Source organism: Heterodontus francisci, chromosome 1, assembly GCF_036365525.1.
Source record: "Heterodontus francisci isolate sHetFra1 chromosome 1, sHetFra1.hap1, whole genome shotgun sequence".
In the NCBI taxonomy this organism is placed as follows: Eukaryota; Metazoa; Chordata; class Chondrichthyes; order Heterodontiformes; family Heterodontidae; genus Heterodontus; species Heterodontus francisci.
In genome coordinates, this window is record NC_090371.1 from 78149707 (window position 1) to 78170063 (window position 20357).

Below are 20357 nucleotides of genomic sequence, written 5' to 3' on the forward strand. Positions count from 1 at the left end.
TGGCCTCCTGTGCCGTAAATGACTCTATGACCCAATAAGATTGCCTGCCTCCGCATCTGCCTCTGTCCATTTGCTGCTGAAACCCTCATCAATGTCTTCATCTTTTCCAGGTTCGATTACTTCATTCTCTTCCCTCCGCAAACTTCAACTCAACCAAACCTCTGCTGTTCATATCCTATCTGCTCCAAGTTCTACATCCATCTTCCAAACCTTGCTGACCTACATGAGCTCACAGTTTCCAAATGCCTCAAATTTAAAATTAATAACTTAACAGGAGCAGGAGTAGGCCATACGACCCCTCAAGCCTGTCCTGCTATTCAATAAGATCATGGCTGATCTTTGACCTCAACTCCACTTTCCTGCCCTATCTCAGCCTTGAACATATTCAACGACAGAGCATCCACAACCCTCTGAGGTACAGAATTCCAAAGATTCACAACCTTCTAAATAAAGAAATTCCATCTCATCGTCTTAAATGATCGATCCCTTATCCTGAGACCGTGTCCCCATATTCTGATTCTCCCACCAGGGGAACAACCTCGCAGCATCCACCCTGACAAGCACCCTCAGAAACTTCAAATAAAAACAAGAAATGCTGGAACTAGTCAGCAGGTCTGGCAGCATCTGTGAAAAGAGAAGCAGAGTTAACGTTTCGGGTCAGTGACCCTTCTTCGGAACCAGTTCTGAAGAAGGGTCACTGACCCGAAACGTTAACTCTGCTTCTCTTTTCACAGATGCTGCCAGACCTGCAGAGTGGTTCCAGCATTTCTTGTTTTTATTTCAGATTTCCAGCATCCGCAGTATTTTGCTTTTATTCCCTCAGAAACTTCTCTGTTTGAACATGATCACTTCTTATTCTTCTAAGCTGCAGAGAGTACAGGCCCATTCTACTCAATCTTTTATTACAGAACAACCCTCTCATTCCTGGAATCAATCTAATGAACCATTGTTTCATCACCTCCAAGGCAAGTACATTTTTCCTTAGATACAAGAGACCAAAATTGTGCACAATACTCCAGTTGAGCTCTCATCAAAGCCCTGTACAATTGTAGCAAGAATTCCTTCAGTTCCCTTGCCTTAAAGGCCAACATGCCATTTGCCTTTCTTAATTGCTTTCTGTACCTGCACACTAACTTACACTCACTCTGGCCAGTCCCACTGATATGGCCCTCGTCTCCCCTTCCTCAAGTCCAAAGGACGCAGACTTGAATGGTTAAACCAGTTGTCTGCCAGATCCATTCACTGCCAGTTCTGGCTAGACCACATAAAGCAAAATGGCCCTCCTCTCATCTGCTAAAACTACTCAATATTCCAGGATCATCTTGGAAAGCAAGCCCTGGCTTCTTTTCTCTACTGCAAACATTCTTAAGCCCCTCTCCAATATTCTCCAACATCAGCTCCAAAATGTGCATGGAGATCTTTGACATCGAAGATTGAGACCATCTGATCAGCTGTCTCTGCTGTATCTCTCCCTTCCACTAACCCACGAGGCCAAACTTCCTCTAAAGATCCCCCCTGTCCAGCCCTGAACTCGCATCTTTCTCTAGTTTCTTTCCTATCCTGTCTCATGCCCTCTCAGAGCTCATCTTATCCATGAGACCCACCTCCTGCTCCCGCGACCCTATTCCCACTAAACTGCTGACCATCCCACATCTCCTCCTGGTCCCGATGTTAGCTGATATTGTTAATGGCTTTCCATTTTCAAGTACTGTCCCTCTCTCTTTTCAATCTGCTATCATCGCCTCTCTCCTCAAAAAACTAACCCTTAACCCCAACGTCCTCACCACCAACCTCGATTTCTTTTCCAAACTCCTTGAACATGTTGTCGCTTACCAAATCCGTGCTCATCTTTCTCAGAACTCCTTGCTTGAAACCCTCCATTCAGATTCCTATCCCTGCCACAGTACCAAAACGGCTCTCATCAAAGTCACCAATGATATCCTCTGTGACCGTGACAAAGGTAAACTATCCGCCATCGGCATGCTTGACTCTGCAGCCTTTGACATGGTTGACCCCAGCATCCTCCTCCAATGCATCACTACCATCGTTCAGCTGTGCCTGCCTGATTCTATTCTTATGTATCTAATTGTAGTCAGAGAATCATTTGCAATGGCTTCCATTCCGCTCCCGCACTGTTACCGCTGGTGTCCCCCAAGGATCTATCCTTGGCCTCCCCTCCCATTTTTCATCGACATGCTACCCCTCAGCGGCATCATTGAAAAGTACAGTGTTAGTTTTTACATGTACGCTGTTGACACCCAGCTCTACCTTACCACCTCTCGACTCCTCCACTGTTTCTAAATTATCAGACTGCTTATCTGACATCCAGTATCGGATGTGCAGAAATTTCCTCCAATTAAATATTGGGAAGACTGAAGCCATTTTTTTCTGTCGCCGCTCCAAACTCTGTTCCCTAGCTACTGACTCCAAGCCTCTCCCTGGCAACTGAGAGACTAAACCAAACTGTTCACAACCCTAGGTGTCATATTTGACCCCAAGATGAGCTTCTGACCACATATCTGCATCATCACCAACACTGCCTATTTACACCTCCTTAACATCACCAGACATCACCTCTGCCTCAGCTCATCTGCTGCTGAAACCCTCATTCATGCATTTCTTAACTCTAGACCTGATTATTCCAAAACACTCTGGCTGGCCTCCCACATTCTACCCTCTGTTAAGTTGAGGTCTTCCAAACTCTGCTAACCATGTACTTACATGCACCAAGTCCCATTCATCTATCACAGCTGTGCTCGCTGACCTACATTGGCTCCCAATCATGCAATGCCTCGATTTTAAAATTCTCATCCTTGCTTTCAAATCGCTCTATAGACTCACCCCTCCCTAACTCTATAATCTCCTCCAGCATCACAACCCTCCTAGATATCTGCGTACATCTAATTCTGCCATCTTGAGCATTGCCAATTTTAATTACGCCACCATTGGTGGCCATGCCTTCAGCTGCCTGGGTCCTGAGTTCTATTATTCCCTCCCTAAACCTCTCTGACTCTTTATTTTTCTTCCTTTAAGACGCTTCTTAAAATCTACTTCTTTGATGAAGCTTTTGCCCGTCTGCCCTAATATTACCTTGTGTGGCTCAGTGCCTGATTCTTCTTTCTGGCGCTCCAATAAAGCGCCTTGGGAGGTTTTATTACATTAAAGAGCCTACTCAATATAAGTTGTTTTAAGAGAACACTCCAATCTCTCTGAACACCAACATTTAAAAGTTTCTCATTTAAAAAATAATTTGATTTTCTATCCTTCCCACCATACATACGAACATACATAGGAACAATCAAACTAGGAGCAGGAGTTGGCTATTGGGCCCACCGAACCTGCTTTTCCATTCTGTAAGATCATGGCTGATCTGTTTGTGGACTCAACTCCACTTTCCTGCCAACCCCTGATACCCTTTGACTCTTGTTTGCCAAGAATCTGTCTAACTCTGCCTTAAATACATTCAATGACACTGCCTCCACTGCTCTCCAGGGAAGAGATTTACGGACATATGAATTAGGAGAAGTAGGCCATTCGGCCCCTCTTGCCTGCTCCACCATTCAACAAGATCATGGTTGATCAGATTGTAACCTCAACTCCTCATTCCCGCCTACCCCCGATAACCTTCCACTCCCTTGCTTATCAAGAATCTATCTACCTCTGCCTTAAAAATATTCAAAGACTCTGCTTCCACCACCTTTTGAGGAAGAGAGTTACAAAGACTCATGACCTTCAGAGAAAAAATGTCTCCTCATCTCTGTCTTAAATGGGCAACCTCTTATTTGTAAATAGTGACCTCTAGTTCGAGGTTCTCCCACAAGGGGAAACATCCTTTCAACATCCACCCTGTCAAGATCCCTCAGAATCTTATACGGTTCAATCAAATCGCCTCTTACTCTTCTAAACTCCTGCGGATACAAGCCTAGCCTGCCCAACCTTTCCTCATAAGACAACCCACCCATTCCAGGTATCAGTCTAGTAAACCTTCTCTGAACTGCTTCCAACTCAGTACATCCTTCCTTAAATAAGGAGACCAATACTGTACACAGTACTTCAGATGTGGTCTCACCAATGTCCTGTATAACTGAAGCATAACTTCCCTACTTTTGTATTCAATTCTCCTCTTAATAAATAAAAGCATTCTATTAGCTTTCCTAATGACTTGCTGTACCTGCATACGAACCTTTTGCGATTCATGCACTAGGACACCCAGATCCCTCTGCACCTCAGAACTCTGCAATCTCTCACCTTTTAGATAATATGCTTCTTTCTTATTCTTCCTGCCAAAATGGACAATTTCACATTTTCCCACATTATACTTCATGTGCCAGATTTTTGCCCACTCACTTAACCTATCTATAGCCCTTTGTAACCTCCTTATGTCCTCTTCATAACTTATGCTCTTACCTATCTTTGTGTCATCAGCAAATTTAGCAATCATACCTTCGGTCCCTTCATCCAAGTCATTTATATAAATTATAAAAAGTTGAGGCCCAAGCACAGATCCCTGCAGCACACCACTCATTACATCTTGCCAAACAGAAAATGATCCATTTATGTCTACTCTCTGTTTCCTGTTAGCTAGCCAATCTTCTATCCATGCCAATATGTTGCCCCCTACACCATGAGCTTTTATTTTCTGCAATAACCTTTGATGTGGCATCTTATCAAATGCCTTCTGGAAATCTAAGTACAGTACATCCACCAGTTCCCCTTTATCCACAGCACATGCTACTTCTTGCTACTCCAACAAATTGGTTAAACATGATTTCCCTTTCACAAAACCATGTTGACTGCCTGATTATCTTCAATTTTTCCAAGTGCCCTGCTATAACGTCTTTAATAATAGTTTCTAAAATTTTCCTCAAGACAGATTTTACACTAACTGGCCTATAGTTTCCTGCTTTCTGTCTCCCTCTCTTTTTAAATAAAGGAGTTACATTCCCAATTTTCCAATCGAATGGAACCTTCCCCAAATCTAGGGAATTTTGGAAAATTAAAACCAACGCATCCACTATCTCAGCAGCCATTTCTTTTAAGACCCTAGGATGAAGTCCATCAGGACCTGGGGACTTGTCATCCCGCAGCTCCAACAATTTGTTTAGTACCACTTCCCTGGTGATTGTAAATTTTCGGAGTTCCTTCCTCCCTTTCACTTCCTAATTTACAGCTATTTCTGGGATGTTACTTATAGCCACTGTAGTGAAGACCAATACGAAATACCTGTTCAATTCATCTGCCATCTCCTTATTTTCCATTATTAATTCTCCAGACTTGCTTTCTATAGGATCAATGCTCACTTTGTTAACTCTTTTCTTTTAAAATTATCTATAGAAACTCTTATGATCTGCTTATATACTTCTAGCTAGTTTTCCTTCATACTCTAATTTTCCCTCCTTATTTAATCTTTTAGTCATTCTTTGCTGATTTTTACATTCTGTCCAATCATCTGACCTGCCACCCATCTCTACGCAATTATATATTTTCTTTTTAATTTTGATAATATCATTAACTTTTTTACTTAACCATGGAAGATGGGTGCTCCCCTTGGAATTTTTATCTCTCATTGGAACGTATCTATTCTGTGTATTCTGAAAGATCCCCTTAAATGTCTGCCACAGCATCTCTGTTGACCTATCCCTTAACCTACTTTGCCAGTTCACTCTGCTTTCATGGCTTCATAATTGCCCTTATTTAAATTTAAAATGCTAGTCTTAGACCAACTCTTCTCTCCCTCAAACTGAATGCAAAATTCAACCATATTATGATCACTGCTGCCTAGGGGACCTTCACTACGAGGCCATTAACTAATCCTATCTCATTGCACAATACCAGGTCTAGTATAGCCTGCTCTCTGGTTGGCTCCAGAACGTGCTGTTCCAAGAAACTATCCCGAAAACACTATGAACTCATCTAGGCTACCTTTGCCCATCTGATTTTTCCAGTCTATATGTAGATTAAAATCCCCCATGATTATCGCTGTATCTTTAGAACCATAGAGAAGTTACTGCACAGAAGGTGGCCATTGTGTCTGCGCTGGCTGAAAAAAAACTAGCCACCCAATCTAATCCCACCTTCTAGAACCTGGTCTGTAGCCTTGCAGGTTACAGCCCTTCAGGTGCATGACAAGTGCCACAAACTAAAGCACTGCAATGCTTTGTTGGATAGCCTTATATGTGAGGTAAAGGTCTGCAAAGGAAACCCGACCGAACCAGAATGCCGGACCCGGAATTGCAACCCGACCCGAACCTAACACATGTCGTGGAGTCCCGTTGGGCTCGATCGGGTTTCCTTTGCAGACATTTACCACAGACTCACAATCCCCGAGAGAAAGAAATTCTCCTCATTTCTGACTTAAATGGGAGACCCCTTATTTTTAAACTGTGCCCCCTAGTTTTAGTCTCTCCCACAAGAGGAAACATCCTTTCAACATCCACCCTGTCAAGTCCCCTCAGGACCTTATACGTTTCAACAAGATCACCTCTCATCCTTCTAAACTACAGACCCAACCTGTCTAACCTTTCTTCATAAGCTAACCCTGTCATCCCAGAAATCAGTTGAGTGAACCTTCTCTGAACTGCTTCCAATGCAATTATATCCTTTCTTAAGTAAGGATATCAAAACTCTACACAACGCTTTAGATGTGGTCTCACTAATGACCCGTACAACTGCAGCAAAACATCTCTACTTTTATATTCCATTCCCCTTGCAATAAACGACAACATTGCATTTACAAAAGTGAATAATCTCACATTTCCCCACATTATATTCCATCCCAACTCACTTAACCTGTTCACGTCTCTTTTGTGTCCTCCTCACAGTTTAGTATCTCACCTAGCTTTGTATGCCATAAAACTTGGACACAGTACTCTAGGTACCTTCACCTAATTAATTAACATAGATGGCAAATAGCTGAGGCCCCAGCACTGATCATTGTGGCACCCTACTAGTTACAGCCTGCCAACTTGAAAATACCCCATTTATGCCTCCTCTCTGCTTTCTGTCCATTAACCAATCCCCTATCCATTTCAATATATTACACCAACCCCATGACCCCTTAACTTGTGTAAGAACTTTTACGTGGTTCCTTACAGGATGCCTTTTGGAAATCCAAATGTACTACCTCCACTGGTTCCCCTTTATCTATCCTGCTAGTTATATCCTCAAAAAACTCTGATAGATTTGTCAAACATAATATGCCTTTCATAAAGCCATACTGACTTTGCCTAATCATATGATTTTCTCGGTGCCTTGTTAACACCACCTTAAGAATGGATCCCAGCATTTTCCCAACACCTAATGTCAGGCTAACTGGCCTCTAAGTTACCTGTTTTCTCTCTCCCTCCTCTCTTGAATAGCAGTGTTACACGTGTTACCTTCCAATCCACTGGGACTGTTGTACAATTTAGGGAAATTTAGATCATAACCAGTACTTCCACTATCTCTGTGGTCACCTCTTTTAGAACCCTTGGACATATGGGATTTGTCAGCTTTTAGTCCCATTAGTTTCTCTACTGATTAGACTTTTTTTAAAAAGGTTCCTCACTTTCATTAGCCCTTGGTTCCCCACTTTTTCGTGTCTTCTACTGTGAAGCCAGATACAAATTATGTGCTTAATGTCTCTGCCATTTCCTTATTTCCTCATATTGTCTCCTGTCTCAGCTTCTCGGGACCAATGTTTACATATATGTAGAAGTGCTTACAATTTGTTTTTATATTTTTGCTCGTTAATTCTCATTCTATTTTTTTCCTTTCTACTAATTTTTGTCATCCTTTGCTGGTCTCTTAAACTCTTCTAATGCTCAGGCTTTTCATTGCAACCTTATGAGCCCTTTCCTTTAATCTAATATCATCCTTAACTTCTTTGATCAGTCACAAATTCTTATCTTTATGGTTAAATCCCTGCATGGCCTTTCCCCATCCCATCAATGACTGGTCCTACAACACAATCCCTCCAGTCTCCTTTCTTCGGACTTTGGCATTTTGTGCATTCCCACTTTTTTCTCCACCACTGGCGACAATGCCTTCAGTTTTCTAAGTCAGTTTGACAACAAGCAACAGTAGAATCATGACTTGTACTATTGGCTCATATAACTATCTTACCAGCCCTTCTGAATGTGGATCGCTGTCCTTGGTTTGCTCTATGTCTTCGAGCTGGTGGAGGCCTATTTCTAGTCAAATGCACGTCTATAAAGTTTCCTCTTTCTATCTGATCCAAACCATCTGTAGTTCTGTTCGTCAGTGGGGGAAGAACAAAAGGACAAAATAAAATATCACCGAGAACTGCTAGTTATTATTAAGACAGCCATATTTTATTACATACAAGCATTAGAGTCGTGGAGTCACAGAGAGATATAACACCGAAACAGGCCCTTCGGCCCACCAAGTCTGTGCCGACCATCAACCACCCAATTATACTAATCCGATATTAATCCCATTTCTCCCTCTCACATCCCCACAATTCTCGTACAACCTAGCTACACTAGGGGCAATTTTTTACAATGGCCAATTTACCTATCAACCCGCAAGTCTTTGGCATGTGGGAGGAAACCGGAGCATCCGGAGGAAACCCATGCGGTCACAGGGAGAACTTGCAAAGTCCACACAGGCTTGAACACACCACTGGTAATTTTTTTTAAACAGTCTTCAAGATTCGCTAATTTAGATTGCTGACTCAGTGAACATTAGAGAAAAAAAAAAATCAGACGAGAAAAGGGCAATTGGACCAACATGTAACCGTGCTTTAAATAACTCTATTGTTTTTGCCTCTGTTATCTTCCTTTGTAGGTTATTCCAAATATCACCAAGTACATTTTTTTTTTGAGATATATGATTTTCAAAATCATGAGGGGTCTGGACAGAGTATTCAAAATGTTATCTGGCCAGAGCATAGTAAAGCTTTAGTACAACATCTATAGACATGTTTCACTGTTCCATTTATATATTCTAGCATTCTATTAGTTTTTTTCAACAATGCATTTGGGCCATTTTGTGAACACAAAGTGGCTTGCCTACTGCTACTTCCAAAGCTTAAGTGTTCCTGTATTTCACACATTGCAGAGCTATGTCCCACACTTCTTTGACCCATGCACCATTTACACTTATTAATTTGTCACATGTCTGCCGAATTGCATAATTCATCTAAATCCTTTTGTAAATCTTATGCCATCTCATCTGTCCCTCATACCCTCCCTACTTGTGCATTAACAAAATTGACCACAATTGATATCGGTATCCTGCTAATTCCTCTAGATTAGATACAACAGTGCTAAACAATGTTTGATATATTCATGTGTTAACCACGAGTGAGTAACTTTTTGCCGAAAGAAATCCAAAAGTGAATGATTTGGAAAGTAAATTTCATTTCAGATCTTCAGTGAATTATTTCTATTTTTCAGGAACTAACTGAAGATGGTGCAGGAACGACCAACAGATTCTATGCGCTGTGTGGTTCCCTAACTTTCAATCTTGCTGACATCACGGTACAAGCTCTGCCCCTCATTACAAAGCAGAATTAAAGTTTTTGTAATGGATTTGAAAAAAAAGATAAGCTTTTTTTTAAAAAAAAAGCAGGATTGATATATTCTATCCTACTTAAACAGAAAATCTTAAAATCAGAGGACGTCACAGAACCATATTACAGCATGGGAGATGGCTATCCTGGGCTAAATTTTTCTTTTTTCATATATCCAACAATTTCTCTTAAATGTTACTTGGGATACTGCTTCTACCCCATCATGATAGGGCTGTTAGCATGCAGAATGTCCTATAAAAAGATTTTACCTAACACTTCCTTTTTTTTGGTGAAAGTTTAAATTTATATCCTCTAGTTTACTGCCTAGTGGAAATAGTTTTTCCTGATTTACCTCATCAAAACCTCTTAATTTTGAACACTTCTCATCAGATCTTCTCTCAACCTTTGTTATTCTAACAGAGTTGCAATTTAATCTCTGCTCACAACTAAAGCCTTTTATCTCGGATATCAGCTTACTAATTCCAAATAACTGAAATAATTACCTTTATTTAAAAAAAATGGATTGGAAGAGAATTTACCCTGTGACTAATTCTCAAACTGAACGTACTTAGTGATATTAGAGACAGGATTTTTAAGAAATACCCAAATATGAACTTTTCCAGACTTGCTTACCCATCAATTGCATCTTCCCGGTCAACACTTTCAGGAGACATGAGCGTAGTTGATTGATTGTGCACTATAACCTCAGAATCCATAGGTGCTTCCAAATCATTGTCCATAGTTGCTGAGGAGTAAACAATGACTTCCTGTTCCTCTACTAGTGGATGTTCTAGCATCCAGCTGGCTAGTTGTTCAATTGATTGTGGGTCTGCATCCCCAGAAACACCTACACATAGGGAATCACCAACATTGACTTACATCCATGCACACAGATTTAAAAGGTACTTCATAAACTTGGAGATTAAGTCCGACAAACGTTGTATACATTTAATGTTGCAACTGTAGCATTCCTATTGCTGCCATGGTAGAAATCAGTATCATATGGACCAGGAATTTTTCTGGTAAGTATCAGATACTCACAAGACCATTGGATAAACCATCCAACCTTCTTAAAAAAATTGAGGGATTAAGAATGAGAAGACACAGAAACTTAATTTATATTTCGTTTGTGCAGGCTTTAGCCCTTGCATGGGCCCTCCCCTCTTCTCCTCACCGGATATCCATGATCTTGCCCTTGATCATGATCATGACCGTGGCTACTAACTTTCACTCCCTCCTCGGTCTCCTATCCCACTGGTCCTTTGACAGCACAGCTTGGTATGTTGCTATTCCACTCTGCCACCTGGATTAACATCCTCCCACTCAGGCTGTACTTGATGATAATGTGCCATTAGTCTGTTTTGTAGCTGCACTTGGTGTTGGCCCTGAAATGTGCAACCTAGCCCTTTCCCCCCAATGATGTGAGCCACAAAAATTGATCACCAGTGCCCACACTCCCTCCTCCTATCATCAGAATCGTTACAATGCAGAAGGAGGCCATTCAGTCCATCATGTCTGCACCAGCTCTCCTAATGGGCAATTCACTTAGTGCCGTTCCCCCCCCTCCTTCTCCCTGTAACCCTGAACATTCTTCCTTTTCAGATTAGTCTAATTCCCTTTTGAATGCTTCTATTGAACCTGTCTCCACCACACTCTCAGGCAGTGCATTCCAGATCCTAACCACTCGGTATGTGAAAAAAGTCTTTCTCATGTCACTTTTGCTTCTTTTACCAATTACTTTAAATCTGAGGGGTGTGTTGCGGATTGTAGTATTTATGTGGAGGGGTATGTGGGGATTGTGGTTCTGGGAGGCAGGGAAGGGGTGAGAGCAGGTGAAAGAGTACAGATCCGACCCAGGGTCCTGTCAACCACCGATACATCTGAAGCGCTAGCATGGAAGGTTGCATTGTCTGAACAGATGCGGCGGAGACAGAGAAACTGGGAAAATGGAATAGCGTCCTTACAGGAAGCGCGGTATGAGCAAGTGCAATCAAGTTAGCTGTGGGAGTCAGTGGGCTTATAGCGAATATTGGGTGATAGCCCATCCCCAGAAATGGAGACAGAGAAGTCAAGGAAGGGAAAGGAAGAGTCAGAGATGGACCTTGTGAAGGTGAGAAGATTATGGTTCCTATGTGAGCTGACATTGTAAATGGCTCCTCTCCTCAGCAGTCTCTGCCTCTCTTTCAAAATTATCACCCTTCTCAAAAAAAGCTACCATTCATCCTTCCATCATACTACTAACCCACCTCCAATCTGACTTTTCTCTCTCCAAAGTCCTTGAATATGTTGTTGCCCTTGTGCCTCTCTCTAGTTTAACTCCGTTTGAATTCTCCATATTTGGTTTTCATCTGCCTGCAGTGTTGAAACAGCCCTAATCAAAGTTATAAAGTATTATCTTGTGACTGTGACCATCGTCCATTAGCCCTTCTTAACCTCTCTGCAAGGTTTAACTTGGTAAATCACACCAGCATTCTCCAATGCTTCGCCTCCTTTCTCCATCTCAGTGATACTACCTTCATTTGCTTCTACACTTACATGTCCAATTGTAGCCACAACATCTTTACCAAAGATTGTTCTTCCAACCATCAAACTTGGAAGAGCCCAAAGATCCATCCTTGGTCCCTCCTATTCCTCATCTAAATGTTGCCTCTTAGTGACATCTGCAGCCATGGAATCAGCTTCCACAGGTATGTTGATTACAACCAATTCTACCTTCCCACAATCCTTAACTGTTCCACTATCTCAGTTGTCAAAATCCAGTTGCGCATTAATTTCTTCAAGCTAAACATTGGAAACGCCAAAGTCATTGTCTTCAGCTCCCACTATCTATCCCATGGCACTACTCTATCTTTGCTACCATTAATTGCATCCTCCTCCTTGACCATTGATTTAGTTTGAACTAGATTGTTCCAACTTCAGCACACCTTCGGCCCAGACATGAATTCCTGATCTCATAGCCTCCCAGTCACAAAGTTCACCAACTTGCACCTCCATAATGTTCCCCACCTCCATCTCAGCCCACTTGCCACTGAAACTCTCATAAATCTATAAACTCCAAAATTGATTATTCCAATGTTTTCCTGGTTTGTTTCCTGTTCTCTATCCTGCGTGAATTTCAGTTCATCCAAAACTGCACTTTATGTATCCTATCCTGCAACAAGTTCTGCTCGCCCACCATCCCTATTCTTATTGACCTGCATTATCTCCCTAGTCTCAGCACCTCAAACTTTCATCCTTAAGTTATTCCATAGCCTCATCCCTTTCAATTTCTGTAACCTCTTCCAGCAATACAACCTGTACCAAACACTGTTCCTTTAACTGTGGCCTTAACCACGCAGCAAGTGATTAGGATCTATAATACACTACCTGAGTGTTGTAGAGGCAGATACAACCAGGGCTTTCAAAAAAGAATTGGATAAGCACCTGAAGAGAAAAATATTTGCAGAGCTACAGAGAAAAGACAGGGGACTGGAACCAGCTGAGTTGCTCTTGCAGTGAGCCGGCACGGACACTAGAGGCTGAATGGCCCCCATCGGCACTGTAACTGTTCTTGTACATCCCTGTCTCCATTTACCCCACCATTGGTGGCTGTGCTTTTAGCCACTTAGGTCTCACATTCTGGAATTCCCTTTCAAACCACCTCCAGAGACGACTTCTTACGATCAACCTCTTTGAGCAAACTTTTGGTCACCCCTCCTAATCTCAGGTGTTCATTTATCCTTGGCATGTTTCCCTACATTTTGGTGAGCTGAAACATATAAATGGAAGTTGTTCTTGCGGCAAAATGTCATAAGATGCTTGAACAACAATCATAGTGAACTTTAGAAACATCTGACAACAACTGCTGTGCACCGTTACACTCTGCATATAATATGCATCTGGGATCTAGGCCCATTTTTCAGTTTAAAATGGAGAAAATTATGAGGTAAACTTTGAGTTTAGTACTGCTGAGCATAGTGTGGTTGCACTGGAAATGAATATCAGGAATTTATTGCCACCTGATAAATGATTCATACAAGAAAATTGTGTATCCAACCTATATGCAAGAAATCATTGCATTTGCAAGAACAGTATTGTCCTAAAGAGCCTAATTTGTCCCCAATACGTATATCTGAAATCATTAACTACACCGCCATCTCAAACTGATTTTCTGTACCTGCAGCATCAACTGCTTTGCAAATATGTCTCAGAGAAAATCCCATTTCTAGCAAGGGAACAGCAACAGGAGGTGGATGCTCAGGGGGATCACTTCTACAATCTATTGAAAATAAAGGAGAAATTATGGCATTAGATTTTTAACACTAATCCAGGTTTATATTCTTTAACTGAAGATGTCAAAGGTCCTCATAAAATTTTAATTGAGAAACTTACTTGCATAAATATAACAAAAATCTTAAGATAATTTCTTTTCAAAATGTAGTTGAAAAGAGACAGACCCACCAGAGATGGCAGCACAGTAATATACAATCAGGCGGGAGTGGACCTAGGAGTTCTCAACAGTGAATCCAGGCACCATGAAGTCTCATGGTCAAACAAACAAGGAAACCTTCTGCTGATAGGTGGTAAGCTATTGCTGTCCCTCAGCTGATAAATCATATCCCTCTAGGTTGAACACCACTTGGAAGGAACACTGAGGGTAGCAAAAGCACAGGATGTACTCTGGGTGGGGGACTTCAATGTCCATCACCAAGAGCTATTTTTTAATTCTTTCATGGGATGTGGGCGTCACTGGCGAGGCCAGCATTTGTTGCCCATCCCTAAATGCCCTTGACAGTTAAGTAGCTTTCTCAGCCATTTCAGATAACAGTTAAGAGTCAACCACATTGCTGTGGGTCTGGAGTTACATGTAGGCCAGACCAGGTAAGGACAACAGATTTCCTTCCCTAAAGGCCATTAGTGAGCCAGATGGGTTTTTTTATGACAATCGATGGACTAGCTTTCAAATCCAGATTTTTATTAATTAAGTGAATTTAAATTCCACCAGCTGCCATGGTGGGATCTGAACCCGTGTCCCCAGGGCATTAGCCTGGGCCTCTGGATTATTAGACCACTATGCCGCCATCACCTGTCCCTGAATTGGTTGGTAGCACCACTACTGACTGAGCTGGTCGAGTCCTGAGGGACATATCTGCAACACTGAGCCTGCAGAAGATTGTGAGAACACCAAGAGGAAAAAACCTACTTGACCTCATCCTCACCAATCTACCTGTCACAGATGCATCAGTCCATGACCATATTGGTGGTGGCTGAAGTGACCACCTCGCAGTTGTTGTGGAAAGGAAGTCCCCTCTTCACACTGAGGACACCTTCCATCGTGTTTTGTGGCACTAACACTGTGCTAAATGGTATAGATTCAGAACAGATCTAGCAGCTCAAAATTGGGCATCCATGAAGCATTGTCGGCCTTCACCAGTAGCCGAATTGTATTCCACCATAATCTGTAACCTTGTGGCCTGGCTTATCCTTCGATCTACAATTACCATCAAGCCAAGTGACCAGTCCTGGTTCAATGAGGTGTGCAGAAGAGCACATCAGGAGCAGCACTTGGCATACCTAAAAATGACCCGATGAAGCTACTTCTTTTGTTCTTTCGTGGGATGAGCATCGCAGGCAAGGCCAGCATTTATTGCCCATCCCTAATTAGCTTGAGAAGGACGATACAGGACTACATGGATGTTGAACAGCAGAAGCAGCATGCTATAAACAGAGCTAAGCAATTCCACAACCAACAAATCAGATCTCAACTCTGCAGTGCTACCACATCCAGTTGTGAATCGTGGTGGATAATTAAACAACTAACTGGAGGAGGAATCTCCAAAAACATCCTCCTCCTCAATGACGGGGGCGGCCAACACATCAGTGCAAAAGACAAGGCTGATGCTTTTGCAATCATCTTCAGCCAGAACTGCCAAGTGAATGATCCATCTCGGCTTCTTCCTGAGGTCAACACAATCATCGATACCAGTCTTAAGATAATTCAATTCAGTCCACGTGATATCAAATAATTGCTGAAGGCATTGGATACCGAAAAGGCTATGGGTCTTGGCAACTCTTGGCTGTAGTACTGAATACTTGTGCTCCAGAACTAGCTGCGCCCTTAGCCAAGCTGTTCCAGTACAGGTATAACACAGGGATCGCCTTGACAATATGGAAAATTATTCACATATGTCCTGTCCATAAAAAGCAGGAAAAATCCATTCTGGCCAATTAACAACCCATCAGTCATCAGCAAACTGATGGTAAGTGTCATCAACAGTGCTATCAAGCAGTACTTATACAGCAACAACCTGCTCACCAATGCTCAGTTTGGGGTCCGTCAGGGCCACTCAGCTCCAGACCTCATTACAGCCTTGGTCCAACATGGACAAAAGAGCTAAATTCCAGAGGTGAGGTGAGAGAGACTGCCCTCGACGTCAAAGCAACATTTGACCAAATGTGATATCAAGGAGCCCTAGCAAAATTGAAGTCAATGGGAATCAGGGGGAAAACTCTCCACCATTTGAAGTCATACTAAGCACAAAGGAAGATGGTACATGAACTCTGCTTCTCTCTCCACAGATGCTGTGAGACCTGCTGAGTATTTACAGTATTTTTAGATTTTATTTCATATTTTCAGCATCTGCAGTGTTTTGCTTTTATTATGCAAAGGAAGGTGGTTGTGGTTGTTGTAGGTCAATCATCTCATCTCCAGGACATCACTGCAGGAGTTCCGCAGGCTGGTGTCCTAGGCCCAACCATCTTCAGCTGTTTCATCAATTACCTTCCCTTCAACAGAAGGTCGGAAGTGGGGATGCTCACTGGTGAATGCACAGAGCTCAACAGGCAACTCATCAGATACAGAAACAGTCCGTGCCCGCGTGCAGTAAGATGTGGACAATATCCAGGCTTGGGCTGATAAGTGGCAAGTAACATTTGCGCCACACAAGTGCCAGGCAATGACCATCTCCAACAAGAGAGAATCTAACCATCTCCCCTTGACATTCAACGGCATTACCATCGCTGAATCTCATCAACAACATCCTGGGGGGTTACCATTGAGCAGAAGCATAACTGGACCAGCCACATAAACACTGTGGGTACAGATGTAGGAGGCAAATCAGAGGCTGGGAATTCTGTGGCGAGTAACTCACCTCCTGATACCCCAAAGCCTGTCCACCATCTACAAGGCACAAGTCAGGAGTGTGATGGAATACTCTCCACTTGCCTGGATGAGTACAGTTCCAACAACACTCAAGTAGCTTGACATGATCCAAGACAAAGCAGCCCACTTGACCGGCACCCTATCCACCACCTTAAACATTCACTCTCTCCACCACTGGCACGGAGTGGTAGCAGTGCGTACCATCTACAAGATATACTGCAACGACCCGCTAAGACTCCTTTGACAGCAGCTCCCAAACCCACGACCTTTATCAGCTAGAAGGACAAGGGCAGCAGTTGCATGGGAACACCACCACATGCAAATTCCCCTCCAAGTCACATACCATCCTAACTTGGAACTATATCGCCATTCCTTCATTATTGCTGGGTCAAAATCCTGGAACACCCTTCTCAACAGCTCTGTGGGTGTAGGAGAGATTAGACAAACTAGGCACAAAAACAAGTAGTGCTGGAAATACTCAGCAGGTCTGGCAGCATCTGTGGAGAAAGCAGCAAAGTTAACATTTCAGGTCTGTGTCATGAAAGGTCACAGACCTGAAACATTAACTTTGCTTCTCTCTCCACAGATGCTGCCAGACCTGCTGAGTATTTTCTGCACTTTTTGTTTTTGTTTCAGATTTCCAGCATCTGCAATATTTTGCTTTTATTTTAGACAAACTAGTGTTGTATTCCCTGCAACTTAGAAGGTTAAGGGGTGATTTGATCTAAGTTTTTAAGATATTGAGGGGAATGGATAGGGTAGTTTGGGAGAAAACATTTCCGCTGGTTGGAGACTCTAGGACGAGAGGGCATAGTCTAAAAATTAGAACCAGATCTTTCAGGAGTGAAATTAAGAAACACTTCAGGCAAAGGGGGTAGAAGTTTGAAACTCTCTTGGTGCTAAGTCAATTGCTAATTTTAAAACTGAGACAGAGTGCTAGCCAAAGGTATTAAGGGATATGAGGCAAAGGCATGTAGACGGAGTTAGGTCATGGATCTGCTATCGTTTAACTGAATGGTGGAACAGGCTTGAGGAGGCCATTTAACCTCTCCTGTTCCTTTGATGATCCATCTCAGGCTCCTCCTGAGGTCCCCACCGTCATAGAAGTCAGTCTTCAGTTAATTCGACTCACTCCACATGATATACAGAAATGGTTGAAGGTTCCAGATACAGCAAAGGTTATGGGCTCCGACAACATTCTGGATGTAATGTGGAAGACATGTGCTACAGCACTAGCCGTGCCCCTAGCCAATTTGTTCCAGTACAGCTACAACACCAGCATTCAACCGACAAAGAGGAAAAATTGCCCAGGTTTGTGTTGTTCACGAAAAGCAAGACAATTCCAATCCAGCCAATTACTGCCCCATCAGTCTACTCTCAATCAGCAGCAAAGTGATGGAACATGTCGACAACAGCACTATCAAGTGGCACTTACTCACCAATAGCATGCTCGCCAATGCTCAATTTGGGTTCCACCAGGACCACTCAGCTCCAGTCCCCATTACAGCCTTGGTCCAAACATGGACAAAATAATTGAATTCCAGGTGAGGTGAGAGTGACTGCCCTTGACAATGAGGCTAAATTTGATTGAGTGTGGCATCAAGGAGCCCTTATAAAATTGAAGGGGTAAAACTCGCCACATGCTGGAGTCATATCTGGCACAAAAGAAGATGGTTGTGGTTAATTGTGGCCAATCATACTCAGCCCCAGGAAATTGGTGCATGAGTTCCTCAAGGCAGTGTCCGAGGCCCAATCTTTAGCTGCTTCATCAATGACCTTCCTTCCAACATATAGTCAGATGTGTGAATATGCGATGATTGCAGCGCTCAGTTCAATTCGCAGCTCCTGACATAATGAAGCCATGTGCAGCAAGATCTGGACAACATTCAGGCCTGGGCTGATAAGTGCCAAGTAACATTCACAATACTCAAGTGTCAAGCAATGATCATCTCCATCAACAGAGAATCTAACCACCTCCCCTTGACATCCAACGGCATTACCATTGCTGGCAATCCCCCACCATCAACCTCCTGGGGGTCACCACTGACCAGAAACTTAACTGGACCAGCGATATAAATACTGTGGCTACAAGAGCAGGTCAAAGTCTAGTTACTCTACAGTTACTCACCTCCTGACTCCCCAAAGCCTTTCCACCATCTACAAGGCACAAATTACAAGTGTGAAGGAACACTCTCCACTTGCCTGGATGATTGCAGTTCCAACATTACCATCCAGGACAAAGCAGCCTGCTTGACTGGCACCACATCCATTACCTTAAACATTCACTTCCTGCACCACAGGCTCACTGTGGCTGTAATGTGTCCCATCTACACCATACACTGCAGCAACTCGCCAATGCTACTTTCATAGCACCTCCCAAACTCGGGACTTCTACCACCTTGGAGAAGAGCAGCAAGAGCAAGGGAACACCACCACCTGCAGGTTTCCCTCTAATTCACACATCATTTTAACCTGGAAATATATTGCCATTCCTTCATCATCACCGAGTCAAATACCCTGGAACTCCTTACACAACGGCAGTGTGAGAGTACCCACAGCACATGGACTGCAGCAGTTCAAGGCGGCAACTCATGGCTACCATCTCAAGGGCAATTAGGGATGGGTAATAACTGCTGGCCTTGCCATTGCTGCACATATCCCATGAACAAATGAAAAAATAAAGTTGTTACAGAAGTAGAGTCTCTATGAGCTTCAAACACTAAATTGTCTCTTTCCATATTCCTTATACCTTAGATGGTAATATATTGTGAATTTATAAAATGGAGCTCTATTAAATACCTTCTGAAAATTATTTTTGATATGTCAGGGAAATGAGCCAATAGACAAACTTATTTATCGATTAACAGCTTTGGTGAAAGCAAACACTGGGTTACCCATGCTGCCGCCGATTACTTAAAAATTAATTGCAACAAGTTTAAATATCGAATTTTTGGGGATGGTACTGCATGTAAGGTATAATTTGGAGAGTAGTCAAGTTATTGGATAATTAAATCAGTGTTAGAAGCAACCAAGCAGAAGATCAAGATCCACCTGAATGGTAGAATTAATGAATAAAGATTGACAGCCAAGTGGGAAGGGAACTACCTTGATCAGAGGTGATGCTACGTGCTTGTAGTACAAGTGTTGCTGGATTTATATAATTCCAAGCAAGTAGCATGACCTCAATCAAGGCAGTTTTTCCCCACTAGTCAGTCAACGTCTAGTAATCAATTTGTTATTAATGTTAGGAGGGGGCCTAATTGTTTTGAGTTGTAAAGGGAAAAGAGAACATGAATACATTTCACAGAAATTATGTTAAATATTTAGGGAAAGTAAAATATCTTTAAACTAAACTATGATGAGAAGCATATAGCTGCATTTAAAAATGATTGTTAAGACTTACCAGGTGAACTATGTTGTCTGGTAGAGGCAGAAGGAAATGAAAAATAGTTCCTTTGCTCTCCATCATCGTCTGAGATACTAGGTACCACATCCAACCCAGGGAGTAATAAAGGATTGTTAATCAATCCAGAAAGTGAAGGAAATCGTACAAAAACCATTTGTCTATGTGGAGAAAACAAAATGCAATTTAATTAAGTAGTAAGTCCTTTAGAAATTGCACACAGATAAATCAAAACCACTTCAGGTTTAATATACAAGCTACTGTATTTCAGAAATTTGTTCCATGAATTACTGCCATTA

At 42.4% G+C, this 20357-nt stretch overlaps 1 protein-coding gene across 7 annotated transcripts in view; it reads right to left on the reverse strand.

The window, feature by feature from the left end:
* The window catches only part of LOC137370144 (probable E3 ubiquitin-protein ligase HERC1), a 480710-nt gene that overhangs the window by 210166 nt on the left and 250187 nt on the right, over positions 1-20357 (reverse strand). For all 7 annotated transcript variants that reach the window (XM_068032400.1, XM_068032409.1, XM_068032373.1 and 4 more), the window contains 4 exons: positions 20059-20219; positions 13671-13772; positions 10148-10361; positions 8104-8231 (listed from right to left, as the gene is read on the reverse strand). In XM_068032400.1, coding sequence (XP_067888501.1) covers positions 8104-8231; positions 10148-10361; positions 13671-13772; positions 20059-20219 — 605 coding nt within the window. The remainder of the gene's footprint in view (positions 1-8103; positions 8232-10147; positions 10362-13670; positions 13773-20058; positions 20220-20357) is intronic.